The 26,096-nt window shown below is 60.3% G+C and overlaps 2 protein-coding genes across 2 annotated transcripts; one reads left to right on the forward strand and one right to left on the reverse strand.

The window, feature by feature from the left end:
- The first annotated feature begins 195 nt into the window (after window positions 1–195).
- On the forward strand, window positions 196–7,906 carry BORCS8 (BLOC-1 related complex subunit 8). The gene is made up of 5 exons (XM_071578283.1): window positions 196–270; window positions 876–988; window positions 6,122–6,186; window positions 6,519–6,626; window positions 7,403–7,906. Exons 1-5 carry the CDS (start codon window positions 234–236, stop codon window positions 7,443–7,445), a joined length of 366 nt encoding a protein of 121 aa, XP_071434384.1. The 5' UTR covers window positions 196–233; the 3' UTR covers window positions 7,446–7,906.
- A 1,231-nt stretch (window positions 7,907–9,137) lies between these two features.
- Window positions 9,138–18,399, reverse strand: TMEM221 (transmembrane protein 221). The gene is made up of 3 exons (XM_071578063.1): window positions 17,843–18,399; window positions 11,997–12,082; window positions 9,138–10,580 (listed from the first exon to the last, which is right to left on the reverse strand). The coding sequence occupies exons 1-3, from the start codon at window positions 18,124–18,126 to the stop codon at window positions 10,114–10,116; spliced, it is 837 nt and encodes a 278-aa protein (XP_071434164.1). The 5' UTR covers window positions 18,127–18,399; the 3' UTR covers window positions 9,138–10,113.
- Between the last annotated feature and the right edge of the window lie 7,697 nt (window positions 18,400–26,096).

Genomic DNA, 26,096 nt, shown 5'->3' on the forward strand with positions numbered 1-26,096 from the left:
CCGGGACCGCGAGGGGACTCACGGCCATGGCGGAGACTCAGGGGGGTCCCCACGGCCCGTGGGGCGCAACCGGTGTGGGGGAACCCGCCCTGGTTTGGGGGAACCCGCCCCGGTTTGTGGGGGGCGGAACGATGTTTCCGCGGCGCTGTTTCCGGCCGGGGCTGTTTTCCCGCTCTGAGGGGAACGGGGGGCGAGTTTGGAGGGGGCACCGGCGGAAGTGGCGGCGGGCGGTGATGGAGGAGCCCGAGATGCAGCTGAAGGTGAAGAAAGGTGGGAACGGGAAAGGAAAAGGGAACGGGAGAGGGGCCGGGACGGCTCCGGGAGGCCCAGAAGCCGCAGGGATGTGCCCGGAATGGCTCCGTGGGTGTTGTTTGTCCTGTCGCGACAGCATGCTGCGTGTCGCGACACGCCCCCCCCCGCATGTCGCGACATGGCCGCGCCGGGCCAGCAGAAGTCGCGGCAGGGCGTTGCGAGCCATGAGAGAGGGAAATAGGGCGGAGAAGTGCGGCTGCGGCAGCGCGGGGCGTGACGGGCAGTGAGGGGTAGTCGCGGTGAATGTCGCGACAGGGGCCGTGTGTCCCGACTGACCCCGGGGGGGGGGGCCCTGCGGGGACCAGCCCCTCTTCCCTCTCCCTTCTTCCCACTCCCCTCTCCCCTCTCCCCTCTTCCCACTCCCCTCTTCCCACTCCCCTCTCCCCACACCCCTCTTCCCTCTCCCCTCTTCCCTCTCCCCTCTTCCCTCTCCCCTCTTCCCTCTCCCCTCTTCCCTCTCCCCTCTTCCCTCTCCCCTCTTCCCACTCCCCCTTCCCACTCCCCTCTCCCCTCTCCCCTCTCCCCACACCTCACCCTGACCCTCTCCCTGTCCCGTCCCGCAGTCACGGACAAGTTCACAGAGAGTCTGTACGTGTTGGCCAACGAGCCGTCCGTGGCTCTGTTCCGGCTGCAGGAGCACGTGCGGCGCTCGCTGCCCGAGCTGGCCCAGCACAAGGTCAGTGCCAGCCCCGGGGGTCACCCGTCCTGAGGGAACCACCCTGGGGGTCACCCATCGCGAGGGAAACCACCCTGGGGCTCACCCATCCCGAAGGAACCACCCTGGGGGTCTCCCATCCCAAAGGAACCACCCTGGGGGTCACCCATCCCCATGGAAACCACCCTGGGGGTCACCCATCCCCATGGAAACCACCCTGGTGGTCACCCATCCTGAGGGAAACCACCCTGGGGGTCACCCATCCCAAAGGAACCACCCTGGGGGTCACCCATCCCCATGGAAACCACCCTGGGGGTCACCCATCCCGAGGGAAACCACCCTGGGGGTCACCCATCCCAAAGGAACCACCCTGGGGGTCACCCATCCCCATGGAAACCACCCTGGGGGTCACCCATCCTCATGGAAACCACCCTGGGGGGCTCACTCATCCCAAAGGACACCACCCTGGGGCTCACCCATCCCAAAGGAACCACCCTGGGGGTCACCCATCCCCATGGAAACCACCCTGGGGTCACCCATCCTGAGGGAAACCACCCTGGGGGTCACCCATCCCTGGGGAAACCACCCTGGGGGGCTCACCCATCCCAAAGGAAACCACCCTAGGGCGCTCATCCATCCTGAGGGAAACCACCCTGGGGCTCACCCATCCCAAAGGAACCACCCTGGGGGGCTCACCCATCCCCATGGAAACCACCCTGGGGGTCACCCATCCCCATGGAAACCACCCTGGGGGTCACCCATCCCCATGGAAACCACCCTGGGGGTCACCCATCCCCATGGAAACCACCCTGGGGAGCTCACCCATCCCCAGGGAACCACCCTGGGGGTCACCCATCCCGAGGGAAACCACCCTGGGGGTCACCCATCCCAAAGGAACCACCCTGGGGTCACCCATCCCCAGGGAAACCACCCTGGTGGTCACCCATCCTGAGGGAAACCACCCTGGGGGTCACCCATCCCGAGGGAAACCACCCTGGGGGTCACCCATCCCAAAGGAACCACCCTGGGGGTCACCCATCCCAAAGGAAACCACCCTGGGGGTCACCCATCCCAAAGGAAACCACCCTGGGGGTCACCCATCCTCAGGGAAACCACCCTGGGGTCACCCATCCTCAGGGAAACCACCCTGGGGTCACCCATCCTCAGGGAAACCACCCTGGGGGTCACCCATCCTCAGGGAAACCACCCTGGGGGAGGGATGAGGATTGGAGCCCTCCCCACCCTCCCAGGGAAGGATTCCTTCCCAGTATCCCATCTATCCCTGCCCTCTGCTCATGGGAAGCCATTCCCTGTGTCCTGGAAAGTCTCTCCATTGTTCCTGTAGCTCCTTCAGGTCCTGGAAGGCCACAATGAGGTCACTCCAAAGCTTCTCTTCTCCAGGCTGGACAATCCCAGCCCTCCATCCCTGACCATCCTGCTGTCCCTCCCTGTGCCATCCCCATTCCACCTCCCCTGGCGGGAGAAGGGGAAGGAGGGAGGGAATCCCACTGTGAGGATTGAAGGGGAAAAGGGAATGCTGCAGATTTACCCACACAGCTGAGGCAGAAAACTTGGGATTGCCAACCATGGTCCCATGTTCCTGCAACCCCCTGGATCTATCCAGGCTGGAGGAGAAGGGATGGAGAGCAATCCTGGTGGGAATGAAGGGATGGAGAGCAGTCCTGGGGGGAATGAAGGGATGGAGAGCAGTCCTGGGGGGAATGAAGGGATGGAGAGCAGTCCTGGTGGGAATGAAGGGATGGAGAGCAATCCTGGTGGGAATGAAGGGATGGAGAGCAATCCTGGTGGGAATGAAGGGAAGGAGAGCAATCCTGGGGAATGAAGGGATGGAGAGCAATCCTGGTGGGAGTGAAGGGATGGAGAGCAATCCTGGGGAATGAAGGGATGGAGAGCAATCCTGGGGAATGAAGGGATGGAGAGCAATCCTGGGGAATGAAGGGATGGAGAGCAATCCTGGGGAATGAAGGGATGGAGAGCAGTCCTGGTGGGAATGAAGGGATGGAGAGCAGTCCTGGTGGGAATGAAGGGATGGAGAGCAATCCTGGTGGGAATGAAGGGATGGAGAGCAATCCTGGTGGGAATGAAGGGATGGAGAGCAATCCTGGTGGGAATGAAGGGATGGAGAGCAATCCTGGGGGGAATGAAGGAATGGAGAGCAATCCTGGTGGGAATGAAGGAATGGAGAGCAATCCTGGTGGGAATGAAGGGATGGAGAGCAATCCTGGTGGGAATGAAGGGATGGAGAGCAATCCTGGTGGGAATGAAGGGATGGAGAGCAATCCTGGTGGGAATGAAGGGATGGAGAGCAATCCTGGTGGGAATGAAGGGATGGAGAGCAGTCCTGGGGGGAATGAAGGAATGGAGAGCAATCCTGGTGGGAATGAAGGAATGGAGAGCAATCCTGGTGGGAATGAAGGAATGGAGAGCAATCCTGGTGGGAATGAAGGGATGGAGAGCAATCCTGGTGGGAATGAAGGGATGGAGAGCAATCCTGGTGGGAATGAAGGGATGGAGAGCAGTCCTGGGGGGAATGAAGGAATGGAGAGCAATCCTGGGGGGAATGAAGGGATGGAGAGCAATCCTGGTGGGAATGAAGGGATGGAGAGCAATCCTGGTGGGAATGAAGGGATGGAGAGCAGTCCTGGGGGGAATGAAGGGATGGAGAGCAATCCTGGGGAATGAAGGGAAGGAGAACAATCCTGGTGGGAATGAAGGGATGGAGAACAATGCTGAGAGGAATGAGAAGGGATGGAGAGCAATCCTGGTGGGAATGAAGGGATGGAGAGCAATCCTGGGGGGAATGAAGGGATAGAGAGCAATCCTGGGGAATGAAGGGATGGAGAGCAATCCTGGGGGGAATGAAGGGATAGAGAGCAATCCTGGGGGGAATGAAGGGATGGAGAGCAATCCTTGTGGGAATGAAGGGATGGAGAGCAATCCTGGGAAATGAAGGGATGGAGAGCAATCCTGGGGAATGAAGGGATGGAGAGCAATCCTGGGGAATGAAGGGATGGAGAGCAATCCTGAGAGGAATGAGAAGGGGCCCTACACAGAGAGATTCCTGTTTCCTACAGAAAATGAGGAGGAGGAGGAGGGAAGGGAAGGGAGAACCACGGGAGGCAGAGCAGGATAATGAATTGCCTCTCCCAGCTGTGCTCCTGCTTTCCTCTGGAGCACTTCAATGCCAGCCTTGTCCTTCTCCCTGCTCTGCCAGTCAGCATTCATTAGGAATGATGCCTCTGGAATAGATTCCTGCCTCAGTCTATGCTAATGCACTGTCAGGGCCCATTTTCCCCCTTTGCTTTACAAGCCCTGCTGCCCAAATTAACCTGCATTGTGACACTGGATTATTCAATTATTTATTAAGGTTTGCCATAAGTGCAGGGAGGGGTTTGGAGATGGGGCTGAGGCACATTCCAAGGGGATTGGGTTGGACAGGGCTGGAATCTCATTCCTCAGCTGTCACTTGCTTGCTTTTAATCAGGATAGTCCCAGTTTTCAGGCAATGGGCCCTGAACAAAAGGGAACTGAGGGAATTGTTTCCATCTCTGCCCAGGGATGAGGGACAGCCCTGATGGAGTGAAGGGGTCTGGGGGTTATCCCAGGATTGTGGTGGGCTGGACCCCTGGAAAACCTTTGATTCCTTCATTCAGGGTGACCCCCTGGATCTATCCAGGTTGGGGGTGAAGGGATGGAGAGCAATCCTGGGGGGAGAGAAGGGATGGAGAGCAATCCTGGGGAATGAAGGGGTGGAGAACAATCCTGGGGAATGAAGGGATGGAGAGCAATCCTGGGGAATGAAGGGATGGAGAGCAATCCTGGGGAATGAAGGGATGGAGAGCAATCCTGGGGAATGAAGGGATGGAGAGCAATCCTGGGGGAATGAAGGGATGGAGAGCAATCCTGGGGAATGAAGGGATGGAGAGCAATCCTGGGGAATGAAGGGATGGAGAGCAATCCTGGGGAATGAAGGGATGGAGAGCAATCCTGGGGAATGAAGGGATGGAGAGCAATCCTGGGGAATGAAGGGATGGAGAGCAATCCTGGGGGAATGAAGGGATGGAGAGCAATCCTGGGGAATGAAGGGATGGAGAGCAATCCTGGGGAATGAAGGGATGGAGAGCAATCCTGGGGAATGAAGGGATGAAGGAATGGTGTGCTCCAGTCCCTTCTCCAGCCTCGTTGCTCTTCTCTTCTCACTTGGCTTGGAAGAGACCTCTGAGCTCATCAGGTCCAACCCTTGATCCAACCCCACTGGGATCACTCTGGCACTCCGTGTCCTGGGCTGGTGATCCCAGTGGGGTTGGATCAAGGCCTGGTGGATTCTGTCCCTGGAGGTGTTTCAGAGGACACTCAGTGCCACCTCCAGTCCCTTCTCCAGCCTCGTTGCTCTTCTCTGGCCCCGCTCCAGCCCCTCAATCTCTTGCCTCAACTGAGGGGCCCAGAACTGAACACAACACTCAAGGTGTGGCCTCCCCAAGGCAGAGTCCAGGGGAAGGGTCACTGCCCTGGGCCTGCTGGCCACGCTAGTTTGGATCCAGGCCAGGATCCCCTTGGCCTTCTTGGCCACCTGGGCACACTGGTGGCTCCTGTTGAGCTTCCTGTCCCTCAGTCCCCCCAGGTCCCTCTGCCTGGCTGCTCTCCAGCCACTCTGTGCCCAGCCTGGAGCGCTGCAGGGCTTGGGGTGGCCAAAGGGCAGGACCTGCACTTGGCCTTGCTGAACTTCATCCCATTGGGATCAGCCCATCCCTCCAGTCTGTCCAGGTCCCTCTGCAGAGCCCTCCTGCCCTCCAGCCTGTCCAGGTCCTTCTCCAGATCCCTCCAGCCTGTCCAGGTCCTTCTCCAGATCCCTCCAGCCTGTGCAGGTCCTTCTCCAGATCCCTTCAGCCTGTCCAGGTCCTTCTCCAGATCCCTCCAACCTGTCCAGGTCCTTCTCTAGGTCTCTCCAGCCTGTCCAGATCCTTCTCCGGATCCCTCCAGCCTGTCCAGGTCCTTCTCCAGGTCTCTCCAGCCTGTCCAGATCCCTCTGCAGAGCCCTCCTGCCCTCCAGCAGGTCGACACTCCCTCCCAACCTGGGAAGGGCTGGCAGGGCTGTGGGCAGTGCCCAGCCAACCCTTCTCTTCCCTTTTCCAGTCTGACATGCAGAGCTGGGAGGAGCAGAGCCAGGGAGCCATTTACACCGTGGAATACGCCTGCAGGTACCCCCACGGGAGGGCTGTGCTCACACCTGGAGCTGCTGGGAGACAAAAACAGGATCCATCCACCTGATGGATCCATCCCTGGAGCCTCCAGGAGGAGCAGGGAGGAGGAGCAGGGTGTGGGGGGGTGTGAAATGTCACCAGGAATTTCGGGGCTCTGAGTGTGGCAGCTCTTCCCAACCTCCCGCAGCGAATCCACCCACCGGGTGTGAAGATACTAAAACTGGGATTTGCTCTCAACAACCCCCTCTCTCAGGGATTGGAGTGGGTGACTTCAACCCTTTGGTAATGCCACCCCCTTGTCCCTCCATGCCCCTGTTTTCCTCTCCCAGTGCCATCAAGAACATGACTGACAGCACCGTGTACTTCAAGAGCATCGACAGCCTCCTCAAACACGCCATAGCCATGAAGGAACAGCTCAACAATTCCCAGGGCAAAAGGTATCCAAGGAGAAGGACATTCCAGAGCCTGCAACAGGCTTTGGGGATTTAAAAACCCAGGGCAGCTATTCCAAGCTACCCTCAGTGGTATAACTCCATCCTGCTTTCCTTCTGTTCACTGGGAAGCAAATTATCCTGTTTGCAAAAGAAGTGGAAAATCATCGATGTCCCACTTGGAAAAGGGAGGTTTGGTTGTGTCAATATGGGAGGTGGTTCTGCAGAGAGAGGGGGAGAGGCTGGTTTGGGGCTGGTTTCTGTCATGTCTGTGGCTCTTTTTTGGGGCAGAATCCTTTAGAAATAATTGGCAGCAGAAGGATGGTGCAGTTCTGTGTTTGCAGTTGAACTAAAATATCCTGTAACAGATTGTCTGACTCTGCTGTGTTTGCCCCTCCTGAGAACAGTGTTGGCACTGGAATGTGACTGGGGAGGAGGGAGAAAATTCCCAAATCCCTGACAAAACCACCCCAGCAAACAGAGCCCCTGTGTGTCCCTGCAGAGTGACCAGAACATTCCTGGTTCAGGATCCATCTTTTCCCAGTTCCTGTGGGGCAGGGGCACACTCTGGGCATCCCAGAGCATTTGTAGTGGTTTTTTTGGGGGGTGTGGATGCAGAGGTGGCTGGAACACCCCCAGGAGCTGCTGTGTGAAAGGTGTCCTTGTCCCAGCTGATCCCCTGAGAGCACCAGGAGAGTTTTATTGGAAGAAATCCCCGATTTTTCACATTTTCTGGCTGTTGGTGCCCTGCTGGATGTGACTCTCTCTCTCTGTTTTCACAGCACTGTTGCCCCACAAGCCAAGAATCCTCCAGCCAGTTCCTGATTTCCTCAAGACTGACCATCCTCTGCTGCTCTCCAACCTCAGGAAGGAGTGAAAAAAACCCCCCTGCCCAACCTGTGGAGCTGCACAGGGAGAGGCCTCTCTGTCCCCAGTGAAACAAAAGGTGCTGAAAATCCTCCCTTTGGGGAGCACTTGTGTCCCTTTCCACAGCACCTGCACAAGGAGAACAGGGTTTGGTTGTGTTTGTCCTTTCCAGTTCTTTCTCTACCTCTTGGCCACAGAAATAGCTCAGAAAAGTAAAACCAAACCAGGTCTTGCTTTGAGTGTTTTGCTTTGAGATGGTTGTGGAGAGATGTAATGGGGGCACATTCCAGCTTTATTCAGCAGGAATTCTGCAAGGAGAGGCTTTTCATGAGTGTGCCAGGGAGTTGCTCAATTTGCTTTGGATGAGAACAGTAATAAAAAGAAAGAAAAGCAAACACAACCCCCCCAGTTCTGTTTCAAACCTTCCCCTTCTGTTGCTCCCCTCGAGCTCGAGGGGTCCTGGAGCTCACACAGTGTTTGAAAGGGCACAGAGCAAAACATGCAGAACTGGAGGCTTTGAGGGGAGAAAAAGGACTGTCCTGTTCTTGAAAAACCAACAAAAAAAGGGCCTTTCAAGCAGTGGGAAGCAGAGCTGTGCTCACAGCTCAGGGGGGCACTTGAAAGAGGATGTTTGGTGTTTATCTCTCCTGGATCCAAGAAGGGTTTGCCAAGGACACAAAGCAGAGAACTGGGCTCGGGGAGGGTTTGAGGATCAGCACAGGAGGTGAGAGGGAATCTGGGAATCCCTGAAGTGCTTTCCTGGTGGTGAGTGAGAAGGAATTGGGGAAGAACCAAGTGTGCTGCTGCTGCTGCTGCTCTGGGCCTGGCAGTGTCCATGGAAACCCCTTCCTGGACCTCAACCTCAACCACCTGGTGCACCCTGAGAGGTTCCCCTGGCACTGAGCCCCTTCCCTGCTGGGAGTTGTGTGACCCTGCTGAGCAAGGTGGGCTCTACTCAGAGCTGGATGGGCTGGGGGAGGAGTAACAGGCTCTGTGCCACCTCAAACCATTCCTGTGCCACCCCAAACCCCTCTCTGCCACCCCAAACCATTCCTGTGCCACCCCAGACCTGCCCTCTGCCACCCCATCCCACTCTGTCACCTCAAACCTGCCCTGTGTCACCCCAAACCCAGTCCCTGCCATCTCCAACCATTCCTGTGCCACCCCAAACCCCTCTCTGCCACTTCAAACCTTTCCTGTGCCACCCCAAACCTGGTCTCTATCACTCCATCCCACTCTGTCACCTCAAACCTGCCCTCTGCCACCCCAAACCATTCCTGTGCCACCCCAGACCTGCCCTCTGCCACCCCAAACCTGGTCTCTGCCACCCCATCCCACTCTGTCACCTCAAACCCGCCCTGTGCCACCCCAAAACCAGTCCCTGCCACCTCAAACCATTCCTGTGTCAGCCCAAACCCCTCTCTGCCACCCCAAACCATTCCTGTGCCACCCCAGACCTGCCCTCTGCCACCTCAAACCATTCCTGTGCCTCTCCAAACCATTCCTGTGCCACCCCAGACCTGCCCTCTGCCACCTCAAACCATTCCTGTGCCACTCCAAACCATTCCTGTGCCACCCCAGACCTGCCCTCTGCCACCCCAAACTTCTCTGTGCCACCCCAAACCCCCTCTCTGCCACCCCAACCCCACCCTTTGCAGCCCCACTTGCTCCTCCATCACCTCCCTCAGTTCCCAACACCAAGGGCTGGGAAAAGCCCTGCTTGGTTGGTGCAGGGATGAGGATGAGGATGGAGGAGGAAGGAGACAAGGGAAGGGTAGGGAAGTCCAACCAGCCATCCAAACCCACTGGGATCTACTGGAGGAGAAAAGAGGCAGGAGAAGGGCAGGGAGGTCCAACCAGCCATCCAGACCCACTGGGATCTACTGGAGGAGGAAAGAGGCAGGAGAAGGGCAGGGAGGTCCAACCACCCATCCCAACCCACTGGGATCTACTGGATGAGGAAGGAGGCAGGAGAAAGGCAGGGAGGTCCAACCAGCCATCCCAACCCACTGGGATCTGCTGGAGGAGGAAAGAGACAAAGGAAGGACAGGGAGGTCCAACCAGCCATCCCAACCCATTGGGATCTGCTGGAGAAAGAACAAGGCAGGGCTTGAAGCACAAGTAGGTCCAACCAACCATCCAAACCCACTGGGGTCTGCTGGAGGAGGAAAGAGGCAGGAGAAGGGCAGGGGGGTCCAACCAGCCATCCAGACCCACTGGGATCTGCTGGGAGGAGGAAGGAGATGAAGGACAGGGATGTCCAACCAGCCATCCCAACCCACTGGGATCTGCTGGAGGAGGAAGGAGACAAGGGTAGGACAGGGATGTCCAACCAGCCATCCCAACCCACTGGGATCTGCTGGAGAAGGAAGGAGGCTCAGTCAGCTCATGGACAAGCTCCACTTGCTGCTTCTCCCCTACATGTTCCACATTCTTTGGGGGTCCTGGATGGGTCCAGGAGGGGCTGAGGGCTCGGTTTTTGCCTTTGAGCAGAGCTGGTGTTTTTCCAGCCAAAGCAGCAAACCCACGAAGCAGGAGGGAGGAGAAGCAGCTTCCTGAGCCCCACCGCGTGTCAGCCCCAACCGGAGGTGCCAATCCGGGCCGTGGTGGCTTCAGAAGGTCCCTCTCAAACCAGCGTGGAGTCCTTGGCAGATGCTGCGGGTTTTCGTGCCATCAGAGTGCCCATCTCCTGTGTGATGACATTCCAGGCTTTTCCCTGCGCCTGCAGCAGCGCGGACTCCACCGAGAGCGCCCTGTGCATGCGGGGCTGGTCCGAGCCGTGCCCGTCCCTCTGCCCGTCCCTGTCCCCGTGCCCGTCCCCGTCCCTGTCCCTGCCCCCGGAGCCCGCAGGGAAGGAGAATTTCCTGTGGATCTCGGGGCGGGGCCGCAGCGCTGCCAAATCCTTGTGGAGATCACCCGGCTGGGCAGAGGCGCTGTCGGACGGGCTGCGAGAGCTGCGTCGCGATAATCGCCATGCCTGGAGCAGGGTGTGCGTCACCGTGATGAGCAGGACGAGGATGCCCGAGGAGAGGAGACAGGCCCCGGGGAGCCCAGCCCGCAGCCCCAGCGCCAGCACCATGTAGTTGGCAAGAGCTGGAAGGGAAGGTGGGCACAGAGCACCGTGAGAAGGAGAGGTGGGCACAGACAGGTGGGCACAGAGCACCGTTAGAAGGACAGGTGGGCACAGACAAGTGGGCACAGAGTGCCGTGAGAAGGACAGGTGGGCACAGACAGGTGAGTAGAGAGCACCGTGAGAAGGACAGGTGGGCACAGACAGGTGGGCACAGAGCACCGTGAGAAGGACAGGTGGGCACAGAACACTGTGAGAAGGACAAGTGGGCACAGACAGGTGGGCACAGCACCGTGAGAAGGACAGGTGGGCACAGACAGGTGGGCACAGAGCACCGTGAGAAGGACAGGTGGGCACAGAACACTGTGAGAAGGACAAGTGGGCACAGACAGGTGGGCACAGAGCGCCGTGAGAAGGACAGGTGGGCACAGACAGGTGAGTAGAGAGCACCGTGAGAAGGACAGGTGGGCACAGACAGGTGGGCACAGAGCACCGTGAGAAGGACAGGTGGGCACAGAACACTGTGAGAAGGACAAGTGGGCACAGACAGGTGGGCACAGCACCGTGAGAAGGACAGGTGGGCACAGACAGGTGGGCACAGAGCACCGTGAGAAGGGTGGGCACAGACAGGTGGGCAGAGAGCACCATGAGAAGGACAGGTGGGCACAGACAGGTGGGCACAGAGCGCCGTGAGAAGGACAGGTGGGCACAGAGCATTGTGAGAAGGACAGGTGGGCAAGAGAACCATGAGAAGGAAAGGTGGGCACAGACAGGTGGGCAGAGAACACTGTGAGAAGGAGAGGTGGGCACAGAGCACTGTGAGAAGGAAAGGTGGGCACAGACAGGTGGGCCCAGACAGGTGGGCAGAGAACACCATGAGAAGGACTAAAGGGATGTTTTTGCAGCCATGGAAGTTGGAAAAGAGCTCCAAGATTGAGCCCACCCTGTGCCCCATCCCCACTTTGTCACCCAGCCCAGAGCTCTGAGTGCCACGGCCAGTCCTTCCTTGGGCATCTCCAGGGGTGGGCACTCCAAACTTCCCTGTGCAGTTCCAAGGCCTGAACACCCTTTCCAGGAAGAAATCCCTCCTGATATCCAACCTGACCCTCCCTGGCACAGCTTGAGGCCGTGCCCTCTCCTGTCCCTGTTCCTGGAGCAGAGCCCGACCCTCCCCAGCTCCCCCCTCCCGGCAGGGATTGCAGAGTGAGAAGGTCCCCCCTGAACCTCCTTTTCTCCAGGCTGAGCCCCCCCAGCTCCCTCAGAAGTTCTCCAGACCCCTCCCCATCTCTGCTCTCATCACTCAAGCCCTTGGTGAGCGCTGGGCACCCAGAATGGGAAGTTCCCTCTCCAGGAATGAGCTGGCCAAGCCATTTGCAACCCAAAGCCTGGGCTGAAGCAGAAACCACCCCAGGCTGTGCTGGGGGTGGACAAGCCCTTGCCTGTGAGGTAGAAGGTGATCCCACAGCAGAAGAAGCCGATGGCAACGTGCCTGACCTTCCTGTTGTCCAGCAGGAACCACTCTGCCCTGCAAAACAGGGCACAGAAACTCTGGGTGAGCTCCTGGCCCTGGGCTGAGCTCAGGAAAAACGCTGCTGTTCCACCCCTGCTGAGAAACTGAAACTCTGGGTTTGCATCAAGAGGAGGTTCTGGGTGTGCATCCCCCAAATGGCACAGCTCAGGCCTGTGTTCTTCTTCTTCCCACTCTGGAACAGAAGATTTGGAGCTCACTTGGAAGTTTAAACTTTTCCAGCCTCCAAGAGCAGGTGGGGATGAGTTAAGGATTGAGATGGAAGGCAGGAGGGCTCTGCAGAGGGACCTGGACAGGCTGGAGGGCAGGAGGGATCTGGAGAAGGACCTGGACAAGCTGGAGGGATCTGGAGAAGGATCTGGACAGGCTGGAGGGATCTGGAGAAGGACCTGGACAGGCTGGAGGGATCTGGAGAAGTACCTGGACAGGCTGGAGGGATCTGGAGAAGGATCTGGACAGGCTGGAGGGATCTGGAGAAGGACCTGGACAGGCTGGAGGGATCTGGAGAAGGATCTGGACAGGCTGGAGGGCAGGAGGGCTCTGCAGAGGGACCTGGAGAGACTGGAGAGATGGGCTGATCCCATTGGGATGAAGTTCAGCAAGGCCAAGTGCAGGTCCTGCCCTTTGGCCACCCCAAGCCCTGCAGCGCTCCAGGCTGGGCACAGAGTGGCTGGAGAGCAGCCAGGCAGAGGGACCTGGGGGGACTGAGGGACAGGAAGCTCAACAGGAGCCACCAGTGTGCCCAGGTGGCCAAGAAGGCCAAGGGGATCCTGGCCTGGATCCAAACTAGCGTGGCCAGCAGGCCCAGGGCAGTGACCCTTCCCCTGGACTCTGCCTTGGGGAGGCCACACCTTGAGTGTTGTGTTCAGTTCTGGGCCCCTCAGTTGAGGCAAGAGATTGAGGGGCTGGAGCGGGGCCAGAGAAGAGCAACGAGGCTGGAGAAGGGACTGGAGGTGGCACTGAGTGTCCTCTGAAACACCTCCAGGGACAGAGAATCCACCAGGTCTTGATCCAACCCCACTGAGATCAGCAGCCCAGGGCACGGAGTGCCAGAGTGATCCCAGTGGGGTTGGATCAAGGGTTGGACTTGATGAGCTCAGAGGTCTCTTCCAAGCCAAGTGAGAAGAGAAGAGCAACGAGGCTGGAGAAGGGACTGGAGCACAAGTGCTGTGGGGAGAGGCTGAGGGAGCTGGGGGTGTTCAGCCTGGAGAAGAGGAGGCTCAGAGGTGACCTCAGCACTGTCTGGAACTGCCTGAAGGGAAGTTCTGGCCAGCTGGGGGTTGGTCTCTTCTCCCAGGCACTCAGCAATAGGACAAGGGGGGCTCAAGCTCTGCCAGGGGAAATTGAAGTTGGAGATCAGGTAGAAATTCTTTGCAGAGAGAGTGCTCAGGGATTGGAATGGGCTGCCCAGAGAGGGGGTGGATTCCCCATCCCTGGAGGTTTTTCAGCTGAGCTTGGCCGTGGCACTGAGTGCCATGATCTGGTAAAGGGACTGGAGTTGGACCAAGGGTTGGACTTGATGATCTCAGAGGGCTTTTCCAACCCAATCCATTCTATGGTTCTATGAGTTAAGGAGAGAGAAATGCTTGGAGGTTTTTTGCAGGTGGTTCATTCCTGTTCAGAACACTCTGGAGAACAAACCAGGAACAAAACCAAGGTGGGTCGAGCCCATCACCCCCTCTAAGAAAGAACAAGTGCTGGCACTTGGATTGAGCAAGGCCAGGTTCTCTTTTCACCCTTTTGGGCTTGGATTTCTGTGCTCAGCTCACATTGCAGACCTTTTGTCTGGAAGGGACTCGGTACTTGAATTGTCCTTAAACACATGAAAAGACCAATTCTGTTCCAGCAGAGCCTTTGTCTCCCACCTGACACCAACCCCTGCCCTGGCACGTTCCACCACAGCTCTGCCTGGGCACCTTCAGAGCCAGGCTGAGCTGGAAAACCTCCATCCTCACCAGCCTTGGGGGCTGCTGTGACCAGAGGATGCCTCTGCTAATTGCAGTCATTAACAGATGAGCTGAAGGTTGGCAAACCGGTGCCAGGGTGGTGCTGGCAGGACTGTGATGCTGCCAAGCCACAAACAGTCCCTTTAAACCAAGATCCTGCTGGGGCCACCTCCAAAAATCTCAGAGAGCTGCTTGGAGAAACAGCCTGGCATGGAAGGAGCAGCTGATGGAAGGGTGGCAGCAGCACCACCGTCCCCCTGGCAGGACCACTCGTGTCACCCCACGCAGCAGCCAGGGGGGAATTCAGAAGCCAAGGGGGGGATTCAAAAGCCAAGGGGGGGATTCAGCAGTCAAGGGGAGGATTCAGAAGCCAAGGGGGGGTATTCAGTAGCCAAGGAATTAATTCAGAAGACAAGGGGTGGATTCAGAAGCCAGGGGGGGAATTCAGAAGCCAATGGGAGGATTCAGAAGCCAAGGGGGGGATTCAGAAGCCAAGGGGGGGATTCAGAAGCCAAGGGGGGGGAATTCAGGAGCCAAGGTAGGAATTCAGTAGCCAAGGGGGGAATTCAGAAGCCAAGGGGGGGATTCAGAAGTTATGAGGTGGATTCAGTAGCCAAGGGGAGGATTCAGTAGCCAAGGAATTAATTCAGAAGCCATGAGGTGGATTCAGAAGCCAAGGGGGGGATTCAGAAGCCAAGGGGGGGATTCAGCAGCCAAGGGGGGGATTCAGAAGTCAAGGAAGAAATTCAGAAGCCATGAGGTGGATTCAGTAGCCAAGGAGGTGGATTCAGAAGCCAAAGGGGATGATTCAGAAGTCAAGGGGTGAATTCAGTAGCCAAGGAATGAATTCAGAAGCCAATGGGAGAATTCAGCAGCCAAGGGGTGGATTCAGAAGCCATGAGGTGGATTCAGTAGCCAAGGGGAGGATTCAGTAGCCAAGGAATTAATTCAGAAGCCATGAGGTGGATTCAGAAGCCAAGGGGAGGATTCAGCAGCCAAGGGGTGGATTCAGAAGCCAAGGGGGGGATTCAGAAGCCAAAGGGGGGGGGATGGAATTCAGAAGCCAAGAGGGGGATTCAGCAGCCAAGGGGAGGATTCAACAGCCAAGGGGTGGATTCAACAGCCAAGGGGTGGATTCAGCAGCCAAGGGGTGGATTCAGAAGCCAAGGGGTGGATTCAGAAGCCAAGGAAGAAATTCCAAAGCCAAGAGGTGGATTCAGCAGCCGAGGGTGCCCTGCCCTGCCCTGTCCCTCTCCCCCGGTGTGGCCCCCTCCTCTCCTCTCCTCCCGGGCTCGTTGCAGCCCCCGGGCCGTGTCCCGCACTCCGGGGCCGTTTCCAGCGCCTGGAGCCGCTCCCGGGTTGCTCCGAGCGGCCGCTTTGTTTCATTAATTACCTGGGGCGGGAGGGATTAGCGGGGAGGGGAAGGACTTTGTTTGGAGCTGAGTAATGCGGGGTGACAGGTCCAACGTGGGAAAGCGCCCCGGGGCGTGCGAGGGTGCCCTTATGAAACCCAGGGGGGCAGTGCCCCGAGGGCATGGGGACCTCTGCCCACGGGCACCCCCCGTGTGCCAAAAACCTGCCCTTTTTCACCCAAACACGAGCGCAACCCTCGGGTTACAAACTGGGGGAAATGATGCACGGCCAGACTTAAGTGATGTCCTGGAAATTCCAAGGAAAAGTGACACCAAACCCGAGGTCCCAAAGCCTCAAAGCCCAGAGAAGCTCCTGCCTCTGCAGGGGCTCTGAGGCAGAGCACAGAAATACTCCTTTAAAGGCAAATCTTTTGGGAAGAGCTTTCCTGCTTTGGTTCTGTGAATCCCTGGATATATCCCTGATTTGGCTCTTCCACGTCTGGAATTCTCCCTCTCTCTCTACCTGGGACCTGGAATCTGGCTGCCTAATTAGTGCTGCTCCAGTTTAGCACTCGGGATTTTCAAAATTGGACCTCCCAGCTGCCAAACTGAGCGTTTTTCAGCCCAAATCCAGCCCAGATCGCAGGGGAATTTACGGCTCGTTTTCCAGCAGCTCCCGGAGGAAGCAAAGTTTGTTGTGGGACTTGTTGTGTTTTGGAGGAATCTTTTGCTCTCCTTTGTTAATGAAGCATCAGCTCCATTTGGAAGATGCTGAAGAGGCTCTGCTGGAATTCCTCCAGCTGGTGCTCCACGCAGAGCTGGAGGCATTGATGGGATTCTCTAATTAGGGACAAATGTAGCTGTTGAAACATTGTCATTTCTTTTAAATGGGTTTTGACTTAAGTCCGAGTGGTTCCAAATGGTCTCATGGGCAGGAGCCACAATGAGGGACCTCCACAATCCCAAATTTCCACCAAGATGCTTTTAAATCTGAGCCCTCACAAGCTGGTTTTTAATTTTAAACCAGGAGTGAGGCTGGGCTGGGCCAGCACAGGCCAAGGAACCACCAGCCCAGCCCAGCCCAGGTCAAAGGTAAGAGAGAGGAATTGCTTTGGGAATCATTTTGCCAGTGTAAATATGGCAGTAATGATTAAATCAACACGTGTCTGTGGTTAATGATGCCAGACCTGGGCTCCTTTTGGTGCTGTGAGTGCCCTGGGGTTCATGGCCAGAGACAACCCTGTGCCCCTGGCAAGGGTTGCCCAGGGGGGTTGGGATATCCCAGTGCCAGCAGCGTTGTTTGCTGCCCACAAAGCCATTTTGCAGAGCAGGGGTTTGGGTGGGCACAGAAAAGGCCAAATCTTGGGGGGCAGGAGGGGTTGGCAGGGCTGTCCATGAGCCCATGCCCAGGGCATTGGTGTGCTGGGACAGCCCTGGGGCAGCAGTGCCACCCTGCACCCCTCCAGCCCCCTCCCTCCTCTCCACACCCGGCTCACCCCCAGCATTGCACTGCCCAACATCCCTCTGAGCATCCCTGTGGCTCCTGAGCCCCCCAGTGACCCCCAAACCCTCCTGTCCTTCCAACCCCCGGTGCCCCCCAAACCCTCCTGTCCTTCCAACCCCCCCAAATCCTCCTGTTCCCCCAACCCCCCATGTCACCCAAACTCTCCCATCCTTCCACCCCCAGTGCCCCCCGAACCCTCCTGTCCTTCCAACCCCCCAAATCCTCCTGTTCCCCCAACCTTCCATGCCCCCCAAACCCTCCCATCCTTCCAGCCCCCCCCCAAATCCTTCTGTTCCCTCAATCTCTGGTGCTCCCTGAACTTTCTCATCCTTCCAACCCCCGGTGCCCCTTGAACCTTCTCATCTTTCCACCTCCCCTAAATCCTCCTGTTCCCACAACCCTCAATGTTCCCCAAACCCTCCCATCCTTCCAACCCCTGGTGCCTCCCAAACCTTCCCATCCTTCCAATCCCCCCCCTCCAAACCTCCCATCCTTCCAACCCCCAGTGCCCCCCAACCCTCCCATCCTTCCAACCCCCGGTGCCCCACTGACCTCTCATCCTTTCAACCCCTGGTGCCCCCCAACCCTCCCACCCTTCCACCCCCCAGTGCCCCCCAAACCCTCCCATCCTTCCAACCTCCAGTGCCCCCCAACCCTCCCATCCTTCCAACCCTCAGTGCCCACTGAACCCTCCTATCCTTCCAACCCCCCAAATCCTCCTGTTCTCCCAACCCTCAGTGCCCCCCAACCCTCCCATCCTTCCAACCCTCAGTGCCCCCTAAACCTTCTCATCCTTCCAACCCCTAGTGCCCCCCAACCCTCCCATCCTTCCAACCTCCAGTGCCCCCCAACCCTCCCATCCTTCCAACCTCCAGTGCCCCCCAACCCTCCCATCCTTCCAACCCCCGGTGCCACCCGAACTCTCCCGTACCGCCCATCCCTCCTCGTCTCTCACCGGTCGCGGCGGGGCTGCCCCTGGCACAGTTCGGTGCTGAAGTAGCCGTGGAGGAGGCAGAGCAGGAGGCAGCTCAGGTTGAACACCAGGCAGAGCGCGGCGAACGCGGCCGCCACCGGGACCATCACCCGGGTTGCCCAGCCCGGCACGTCCCCGGCCCCGTGCCCGCCGTTCCAGAAGGGCAGCTGGAAGAGGAGGTTGGAGGAGAGCAAGGCCATGGCAGCGGACAAGACACCGAAGAGCAGCAGCACCGTCAGGGCTCGCTGCTGGTAAGGGGCGGGCATGGCGGGACCGGCACCGGGGGGCACCGGGAACCGGGGGGCACCGGGAGGCACCACGGGGACACCAGGGGGCACCGGGAGGCACCGCGGGGACACCGGGGAGCACCGGGAGGCACCGAGGGGCACAGGGAACCGCAGGACACCGGGAGGCACCGGGGAACACCGAGGGGCACCGTGGGGCACCGGGCCGGCACACCCGACGGTGCGTGCGCTCCTCGGTGCTCCCGCTGTTGGATCCCCGGGCAACGGGAGCAGGAAAGGGAATTGCCACGGGCAGCGGGAAGCGGAACCGGGAAGGGAGAGGCCGTGCCCGCCTCCCTGCCCGCCGGGGCGGGCCGGTCCTGCCCCCGGGCCGGCCTCTCGCGGCGGGGCTGAGGCTGCCCCGGCCAGGACCCCCCGACCCCCGCGCCGGTTCCGCCCAGCGCCGCTCCCGGTGGAGCCTCCTCGGGGTTTGGGAGGGGGACGGAGGGAGCGGGACCGCGGAGGGGGCTCCGAGGAGCCCGACTGGGCTCGGATGGAGGGGCTGAGGGGCGGGAGGGTGGAGGGACAGACGGACATCGCGCAGAGCATCCTGGCGCTCTCTTCGATCTCCGCATTCCCAGCCCTGATTTTTCTGCTGCTGGAAAACCCCCGGGATTGACCCACCGACATAACCCCGTTCTCAGTGTGGAGCGAGCAAGGATGAGGGTGGCGGGAAGGGACCACCGCAGTCCCCTAATCCCTCATCCCCTTAGGAGAGGCACTTTTGGCTTCCACCTGCGGGGGGAGAATCCTCACCAGGGTCGGAGGGAGCACATGGAACGTTCTCAGTCCCGGCAGGCTGGGAAAGGACCCCCGAGGTTCTGCTCTGCCGTCAGCCCCCGGCCCTTGGGGCCCCCACGAGTTTCCCATGTCTTAAAAATATCCTGGGAAGCAGAACTGCCTTGTCCCCGCGGATCTGCCCTGCCAGCGGGTCCCCCTGGGAATGGAGGAGGATTAAAACAGGATTAATTTAGGAAAATTCACTCCACAGGTCACCTGTTACGTCGGGGAATGCCCAGAGCTTCGGGAGTGGTGGGAGAACTGAGGCAGAGCTTCTCCTCTCCAACCCACCCCCTGGCACGGGAATTTCCTCTGCTCAGGGACAAGGGGGCACAAGGGGACATCGGGGTCTGGCCTTTCCATGCCCGCCCCGGGCACCGTGCCAGCGCCAGGCCAGGGGACCGGGGGTGACACAGACTGCTGCATCCTGGTGGCATCAGTGCCTGGGCCCGTGCCAGGCCTGGCTGTGGGATGTGGACGGGCCGACCTTTCCGTCTGGTGGAGGAGCAGTGCCAGCCCCCCCGTCCCGCTGGCACCCTCAGCCCCTCCCAGGGCCGTGCGGGACGTGGGATGTTTTGGAGCCCGCCTTGTTGCCCTTGGCAGCAGCTCGGGATTGGCTCCCGGCTCGTTTCCAGCCCCGCTCGCAGTTTTGCCTGGGGATGGATGGCAGTGCCCGGGCACCGTGTCCCAAAAGTGCCCCAAGTGGTGGCAGCGTCTCCTGTTCTTCCCCACGGCTGGGACAGGGCAGGGCTCAGCCGTGTCCTACACCTGGGTGGTCTCTTGGGGTGCAGGGCAGGTCTCATCCCAGGACATCCAGCAGCTCGGGGTCCCCAAAATCCCAGGATCTGGGGGCAGGAAGGGCCTCCAGAGGGAGCTCAAAGATTTCACATCATGGGGGGGTTCCGGGCAGCCCCTTTGCCCAAAGAGGGGGCTTGGCTGCCACGGGTAGAAGTGGCTCTTACCTGTCCCAAGCCCCTGGCAAGGAGGAGGTGAATGGGACAGGGATGTCCCACACCCCAGGCAGCCAAAGGGCCACTCTGTGTGTCCCCAAACCCTGTCCCAAGCCCCTGGCAGGACCGAGGGGAACAGGACAGGGATGTCCCACACCCCAGGCAGCCAAAGGGCCACTCTGTGTGTCCCCAAGCCCTTGGCAAGACCGAGGTGAACGGGACAGGGATGTCCCACACCCCAGGCAGCCAAAGGGCCACTCTGTGTGTCCCCAAACCCTGTCCCCGGGGGCAGGGTGGGCAGCTGGATGTGCCACCCCGGCTGCTGCAATGTCGCTTTGCTGATGCCCTCGCACTTCTGCTCTCCCTCCTACCTCCTCTTCAGGATCAATTAAGCTCATGAGCAGGGCTAATTAACGGTCTGCTAATTGCACACAATAAATCAGGGGCTTTAAAAGCAGCTCTAAGTTAGTTGTTGTGTCCTTTCCGCCAGCACAGCCTGAAAGCCTCATCCGGAGTGTCCACATCTCTCCAGTGTCTCTTCCCAAACTCTGGCACTGGGAGCTGGCACTGGATGCCCAGCACGGCCAGGGTGACAGGACATGTCCCTGCTGTGGGGCTGGCATGGGAGATGGTTCCTGATGCCCTCCTTCCCACTGGCTGCCCAGGCGCTCCGCTGGCACAGTGGGAGCTTGGGAATTGCCTCGGTTCCCCCTGGCTGCTGAAAACAGGGATGTTCCCTGTGGGAATGCCGAGCTGAGCAGCTCCTGGATGGACCTTCAGCTTCCCGAGGGGCTGGAGGGGGCACGACCCCCAGCATGGCACCCACCCCGTGGCACATGGTACCCACCTCATGACACTCAACACCCACCCATGGGCACAGAGCAACCACCCCATGGCACCCACCCAGGGGCACACAGCACCCACCCCATGGCACATGGTACCCACCCCATGGCACCCACCCAGGAGCTCACAGCACCCACTCCATGGCGCCCACCCAGTGGCACACAGAATCCACCCCACAGCACCCACCCCATGGCACATGGTACCCACCCCATGGCACCCACCCAGGGGCACACAGCACCCACCCCATGGCACATGGTACCCACCCCATGGCACCCACCCAGGAGCTCACAGCACCCACTCCATGGCGCCCACCCAGGGGCACACAGAATCCACCCCACAGCACCCACCCCATGGCACATGGTACCCACCCCATGGGCACCCACCCACAGGCTCACAGGACCCACCCCATGGTACATGGCACCTGCCCCATGGGCACCCACTCAGGGGCTCACAGCACCCACCCCATGGCACCAACTCAGGGGCTCACAGCACCCACCCCATGGGCACCCACCCAGGGGCTCACAGCACCCACCCTATGGCACATGGCACCTGCCCCATGGGCACCCACCCACGAGCTCACAGGACCCACCCCATGGTACATGGCACCTGCCCCATGGGCACCCATCCAGGGGCTCACAGCACACACCCCATGGTACATGGCACCTGCCCCATGGGCACCCACCCCATGGCACCCACCTAGGGGCTCACAGCACCCACCCCATGGCACCAACTCAGGGGCTCACAGGACTCACTCCACCCCACATGGCACCCACCCCATGACACTCATCACCCACCCATGGGCACAGCGCCCATCCCACCCCACATGGCACCCACTCATGGGCACAGCGCCCATCCCACCCCACATGGCACCCACCCCATGACACTCATCACCCACCCATGGGCACAGCGCCCATCCCACCCCACATGGCACCCACCCCATGACACTCATCACCCACCCATGGGCACAGCGCCCATCCCACCCCACATGGCACCCACCCCACATGGCACCCACCCATGGGCACAGCGCCCATCCCACCCCACATGGCACCCACTCCATGACACTCAACACCAACGCCCGCCCCGACCTCCCCAAGCCCCGCCCCTTACCCCGCGCCCCGCCCCTTTCCCGTCAGGGGCGTGGCTATGCAAATCAACCCTCTCCTTTCGGCCAATGGCGAGTGCGCCCGGCGCCGCTATGCAAATATTCCCGCGGGGTGGGCGGGGTTATGCAAATGTACCGGGCGGGCCGCGGGCAGCGCGCGCCGCGGGGACACGCACCGGGACCGGGACCGGGACCGGGACCGGGACTGGGATCAGGATCAGGATCGGGATCGGGATCGGGATCAGGATCGGGACCGGGATCAGGATCGACACTGGCACCGGCACTGGCGGGGTCAGACCAGCGCCGGGACCCCGCGGCCGGAGCTGCCGAGGAGGAACAGCCGGTGTCCAGGTGCGTGTCCGCGGGCGGGAAGAGAGTCCCGGGCCTCTGCCACGCTCCGGTGCGGCCGGTACCGAGGATGGGGGGCACGGCGACAGCCACGGTCCGCCCGGTCCGTCCTCCGCTCCCTCGGGGCTCCCTGCGCGGCCGCGCATCCCCCCGGTCCGTCCTGTCGCTCCCGCGGGGCTCCTTGCGCGTCTCCCCGGTCCGTCCTGAGAGTCCCACGGGGCTTCCTGCGCGGCCGCACATCCCTCCGGTCCGTCCTGTGGGACGCACGGGACTCCCTGCGGGGCCGCGCATCCCCACGGTCCGTTCTGCGGTCGAACGGAGCTCCTTGCGCGGCCGCGCATCCGCCCGCTCCGTCCTGTCGCGCATCCCCCCTGTCCGTCCTGCGGGTCGAACGGGGCTCCTTGCGCGGCCGCGCATCCCCCGCTCCGTCCTGCGGGTCGAACGGGGCTCCCTGCGCGGCCGCGCATCCCCCCGGTCCGTCCTGCCACTCCCGCGGGGCTCCCTGCGCGGTCGCGCATCCCCCCGGTCCGTCCTGCCGCTCCTACGCGGTTCCCTGCGCGGCTGCGCATCCCCCCGGCCGCGCCGTCGGGGTCGGCCCGGGCAGGGGCCGGTGCGGCCGGAGCGGCGCCCGGCGGGCTGGTCTGGGCACGGCGGAGCCCCGTCCCCCGCCCCGCCGTCTGGGGATGGCGGGCTATAAAAAGCCTGTGGTTTGAGCCGCGCTCGGGCCGGTTATTTTTACTCGTGTCTGCGCAGGGAGGAACGCCCGCGTTTAACCCAAAAGTGCAGCCTGGACGGCCGGGCCGCCCCGCCCCGGCCCCGCCGCCGCCTCCCCCGGGCCCACCGGGGCCTTTGGGCGCTGTGGCTCGGGGGGAACCGAGGCGCGGCCCCGCCGGGCGGGTGGCTCGACGTGGAGAGAATGTGACAGTGACGGCGGTGACACCGCGGTGCGGGCTCTGCCTGATGGCACCGGCGCTTCGCTGGCGAGTCACCGATCCGCCTGGTCCCAGTTCCCGCTGCCAGGTGGGCATGGGACACGGGCACGTGGCATTCCCAGCATGTCCCATCTCGCTCCGTCACCCGCGGAGGGCGAGGTGGATCCTTTGCCGGATCCTCCCGCCCGTCCCGGCCGATCCCTGGCACATCCCCGTGCCCATCCCTGGGGTTTTAATCTTTCAGTGAGAGGAAGTTTCCCGGACCTGCCGGTTCCGGGATTTGGCAGGGAAGGAATGAACGTGGCAGCTGTGGATGAGCAGGAAGGCAGGGACGGGATGATGGGCTGTGCCCCACGGTGCCCCCACATCCCTCGGGGCATCAGGTGCTGTTTGGGAAGGGGATATGGGCAACCTGATGAGCCAGATCCTGGCCCTTTTCCATGCCCCTCTCTGCCAGCTGGACGTGGCACACGTGGGTGGCATGTGGGAAGACCTGGGGATCTCAGAAAGGGAGATTTGGGAGGTAGATGCAGGACTAGGTTTGGTTTAGGATGTCAAATATTCCCACTCACCTCCAAGCCCGGAGCACTGATGATACCCTGGAAAAGGAAAAGAGGTTTTGGGAAACTTCGGAAAACTTTGTGTTCCAAGGGGACAGGGATCCTGCTGACTCCCAGGAGAAGCATCCTGGCAGTCCTGGCATGCCAGGAGTGCCCAGAAGGATTACAGGGGGAGTTGGTGTGTTTAAGACCCTTGTATTTCCCTCCTCTTCACAAGGATTGTGAGGAGCAAACCAGGTTTGTCAGTCACAGGGTTGGGCTGCTTGGCTGCACCCAGCAGAGCCTCCAGCAGCAAAGAGCATCCTTTCCCATATTAAATTCCCAGAGAATTTCCCCAGTTGCAGCGTGGGGCAGCCCAATCCCATGGGAACAGCCCAATCCCATGGGAACAGCCCAATTCCATGGGAACAGCCAATTTCTTCCCTTGGGTGCAGCAAACACGAAGCAAAAAAGGTGCTCTGGGTCTGGAAGGGTCTGTGTGTCCATCTGTCTCCCCAAGACCAAGAGCTGCCTCATTTTTGGGGGACGTTTCAGTCCTTCCTCCTTCCACACAGTCATTTTGGAACCGAAAAGCCTCCGCCCATCGCCGCGCTGTGCCGGTGGCACCGGCCCGTGGCAGCGCCAGGCACTGGTGGCACTTTCGCTCTGTGTCACCTCGAGCAGGATGGACCTGAGGCTGGAGGGACCCTCCCCACCCCTGGGATGGGCTCTGAGGGTCCCTCCCCATCCCTGGGTTTGGGTCTGGGGTTCCCTCCCCACCCTCGGGTTTGGCTCTGAGGGTCCCTCCCCATCCCTGGGTTGGCTCTGAGGGTCCCTCCCCACCCTGGGTTTGGGTCTGAGGGTCCCTCCCCACACCCGGATTTGGCTCTGAGGGTCCCTCCCCACCCCTGGGTTTGGGTCTGGGGTTCCCTCCCCACCCCTGGGTTTGCATCTGAGGGTCCCTCCCCAGCCCTGGGTTTGGCTCTGAGGGTCCCTCCCCACACCCGGATTTGGCTCTGAGGGTCCCTCCCCACCCCCGGGTTTGGCTCTGAGGGTCCCTCCCCACCCCCGGGTTTGGCTCTGAGGGTCCCTCCCCACCCCCGGGTTGGGCTCTGGGGGTCCCTCCCCACCCCTGGGTTTGGGTCTGGGGTTCCCTCCCCACCCTCGGGTTTGGCTCTGAGGGTCCCTCCCCAGCCCTGGGTTTGGCTCTGAGGGTCCCTCCCCACCCCTGGGTTTGGGTCTGGGGTTCCCTCCCCACACCCGGGCTGGGCTCTGAGGGTCCCTCCCCACCCCCGGGTTTGGGTCTGGGGGTCCCTCCCCACCCCTGGGTTGGGCTCTGAGGGTCCCTTCCCACCCCTGGGTTGGGCTCTGAGGGTCCCTCCCCACCCCTGGGTTTGGCTCTGGAGGGTCACCTGGCAGTGCCAGGGCCTGGCTCTGTGCTGTGCCAGGGGGAGATCAGTTAATTGTGATTCCCTCAGGGATTTTGTGAGTGACAGGATGAAATGGGAAGGGGGTTAGTGGAGGTCCTGGTGGTCTCTAAACCCCCCCATGCTCACCAGTCTCTCCTTTCCTTTCCCCGACTTCCCAGCTGGCTCCTCCTGCCTCCCCACTCCCCATCCAGCCCTGCCAGCCCCGCTCTGGTTTATACTGGTCAGTTGTTTAAACAACCTATAAAAAGCAGAAGGGCCTGTCAGTCCCAGCCAAACCCCTGCTCAGCTCTGACTTTTCCCTGCCCTGGGGTCAGAATGGTGCTCACATCAGCTCTGCCATTCCCTGGGGATCAGTGACATCCAGGGCCACATCCAGGGCTGGCTGTGTCCCAGTGGTCCCAGCACATCCATGTCCAGTGGTCCTTAAACCCCAATTTAAATCCAGTCCCAGCATCATCCTTGGCCTCCTCTGAGATTTCACAGCTCCTGGCTCAGATTTTCCCCTCCCAGCCAAACCTGCTGCTTCTCCCTATAAAAGATGGGATGGAAACTCTTTCTTCTGCTTTAGTCATTGTTTTTTCTCCAACAAAACACTTTTTGGAAGCTGCCAAATGCCAGCAGCAGGTACTGGATAACCACTCTGTTCCCTTTCCCTTTCCCCTTCCCTTTCCCCTTCCCTTCCTTTGCCCTTCCCTTGGCCCTTCCCTTTCCCCTTCCCTTCCCTTCCCTTTCCTTTGCCCTTCCCTTCCCTTCCCTTTGCCCTTCCCTTCCCTTCCCTTCCCTTTGCCCTTTCCTTCCCCCTTCCCTTCCCCCTTCCCTTCCCTTCCCCCTTCCCTTCCCTTTGCCCTTCCCTTCCCTTCCCTTCCCCATTCCTTTGCCCTTCCCTTCCCTTTCCCTTCCCTTCCCTTCCCTTTCCCTTCCCTTCCCTTCCCTTCCCTTCCCTTCCCTTCCCTTCCCTTCCCTTCCCTTCCCTTCCCTTCCCTTCCCTTCCCTTCCCTTCCCTTCCCTTCCCTTCCCTTCCCTTCCCT

Source organism: Pithys albifrons, chromosome 27 (genome assembly GCF_047495875.1).
Source record: "Pithys albifrons albifrons isolate INPA30051 chromosome 27, PitAlb_v1, whole genome shotgun sequence".
Taxonomy (NCBI): domain Eukaryota; kingdom Metazoa; phylum Chordata; class Aves; order Passeriformes; family Thamnophilidae; genus Pithys; species Pithys albifrons.

Excerpts from the sequence above, each read along its gene's own strand:
- BORCS8 (XM_071578283.1), top strand. The coding sequence starts at position 234 with ATGGAGGAGCCCGAGATGCAGCTGAAGGTGAAGAAAG. Across the intron at positions 6,187-6,518 it reads ACCGTGGAATACGCCTGCAG|TGCCATCAAGAACATGACTG; the intron begins GTACCCCCACGG and ends TTCCTCTCCCAG. Across the intron at positions 6,627-7,402 it reads AACAATTCCCAGGGCAAAAG|CACTGTTGCCCCACAAGCCA; the intron begins GTATCCAAGGAG and ends CTGTTTTCACAG.
- TMEM221 (XM_071578063.1), bottom strand. The coding sequence starts at position 18,126 with ATGCCCGCCCCTTACCAGCAGCGAGCCCTGACGGTGCTGCTGCTCTTC. Across the intron at positions 12,083-17,842 it reads GGGCAGCCCCGCCGCGACCG|GGCAGAGTGGTTCCTGCTGG; the intron begins GTGAGAGACGAG and ends CCTGTTTTGCAG. Across the intron at positions 10,581-11,996 it reads GATCACCTTCTACCTCACAG|CTCTTGCCAACTACATGGTG; the intron begins GCAAGGGCTTGT and ends CTTCCCTTCCAG.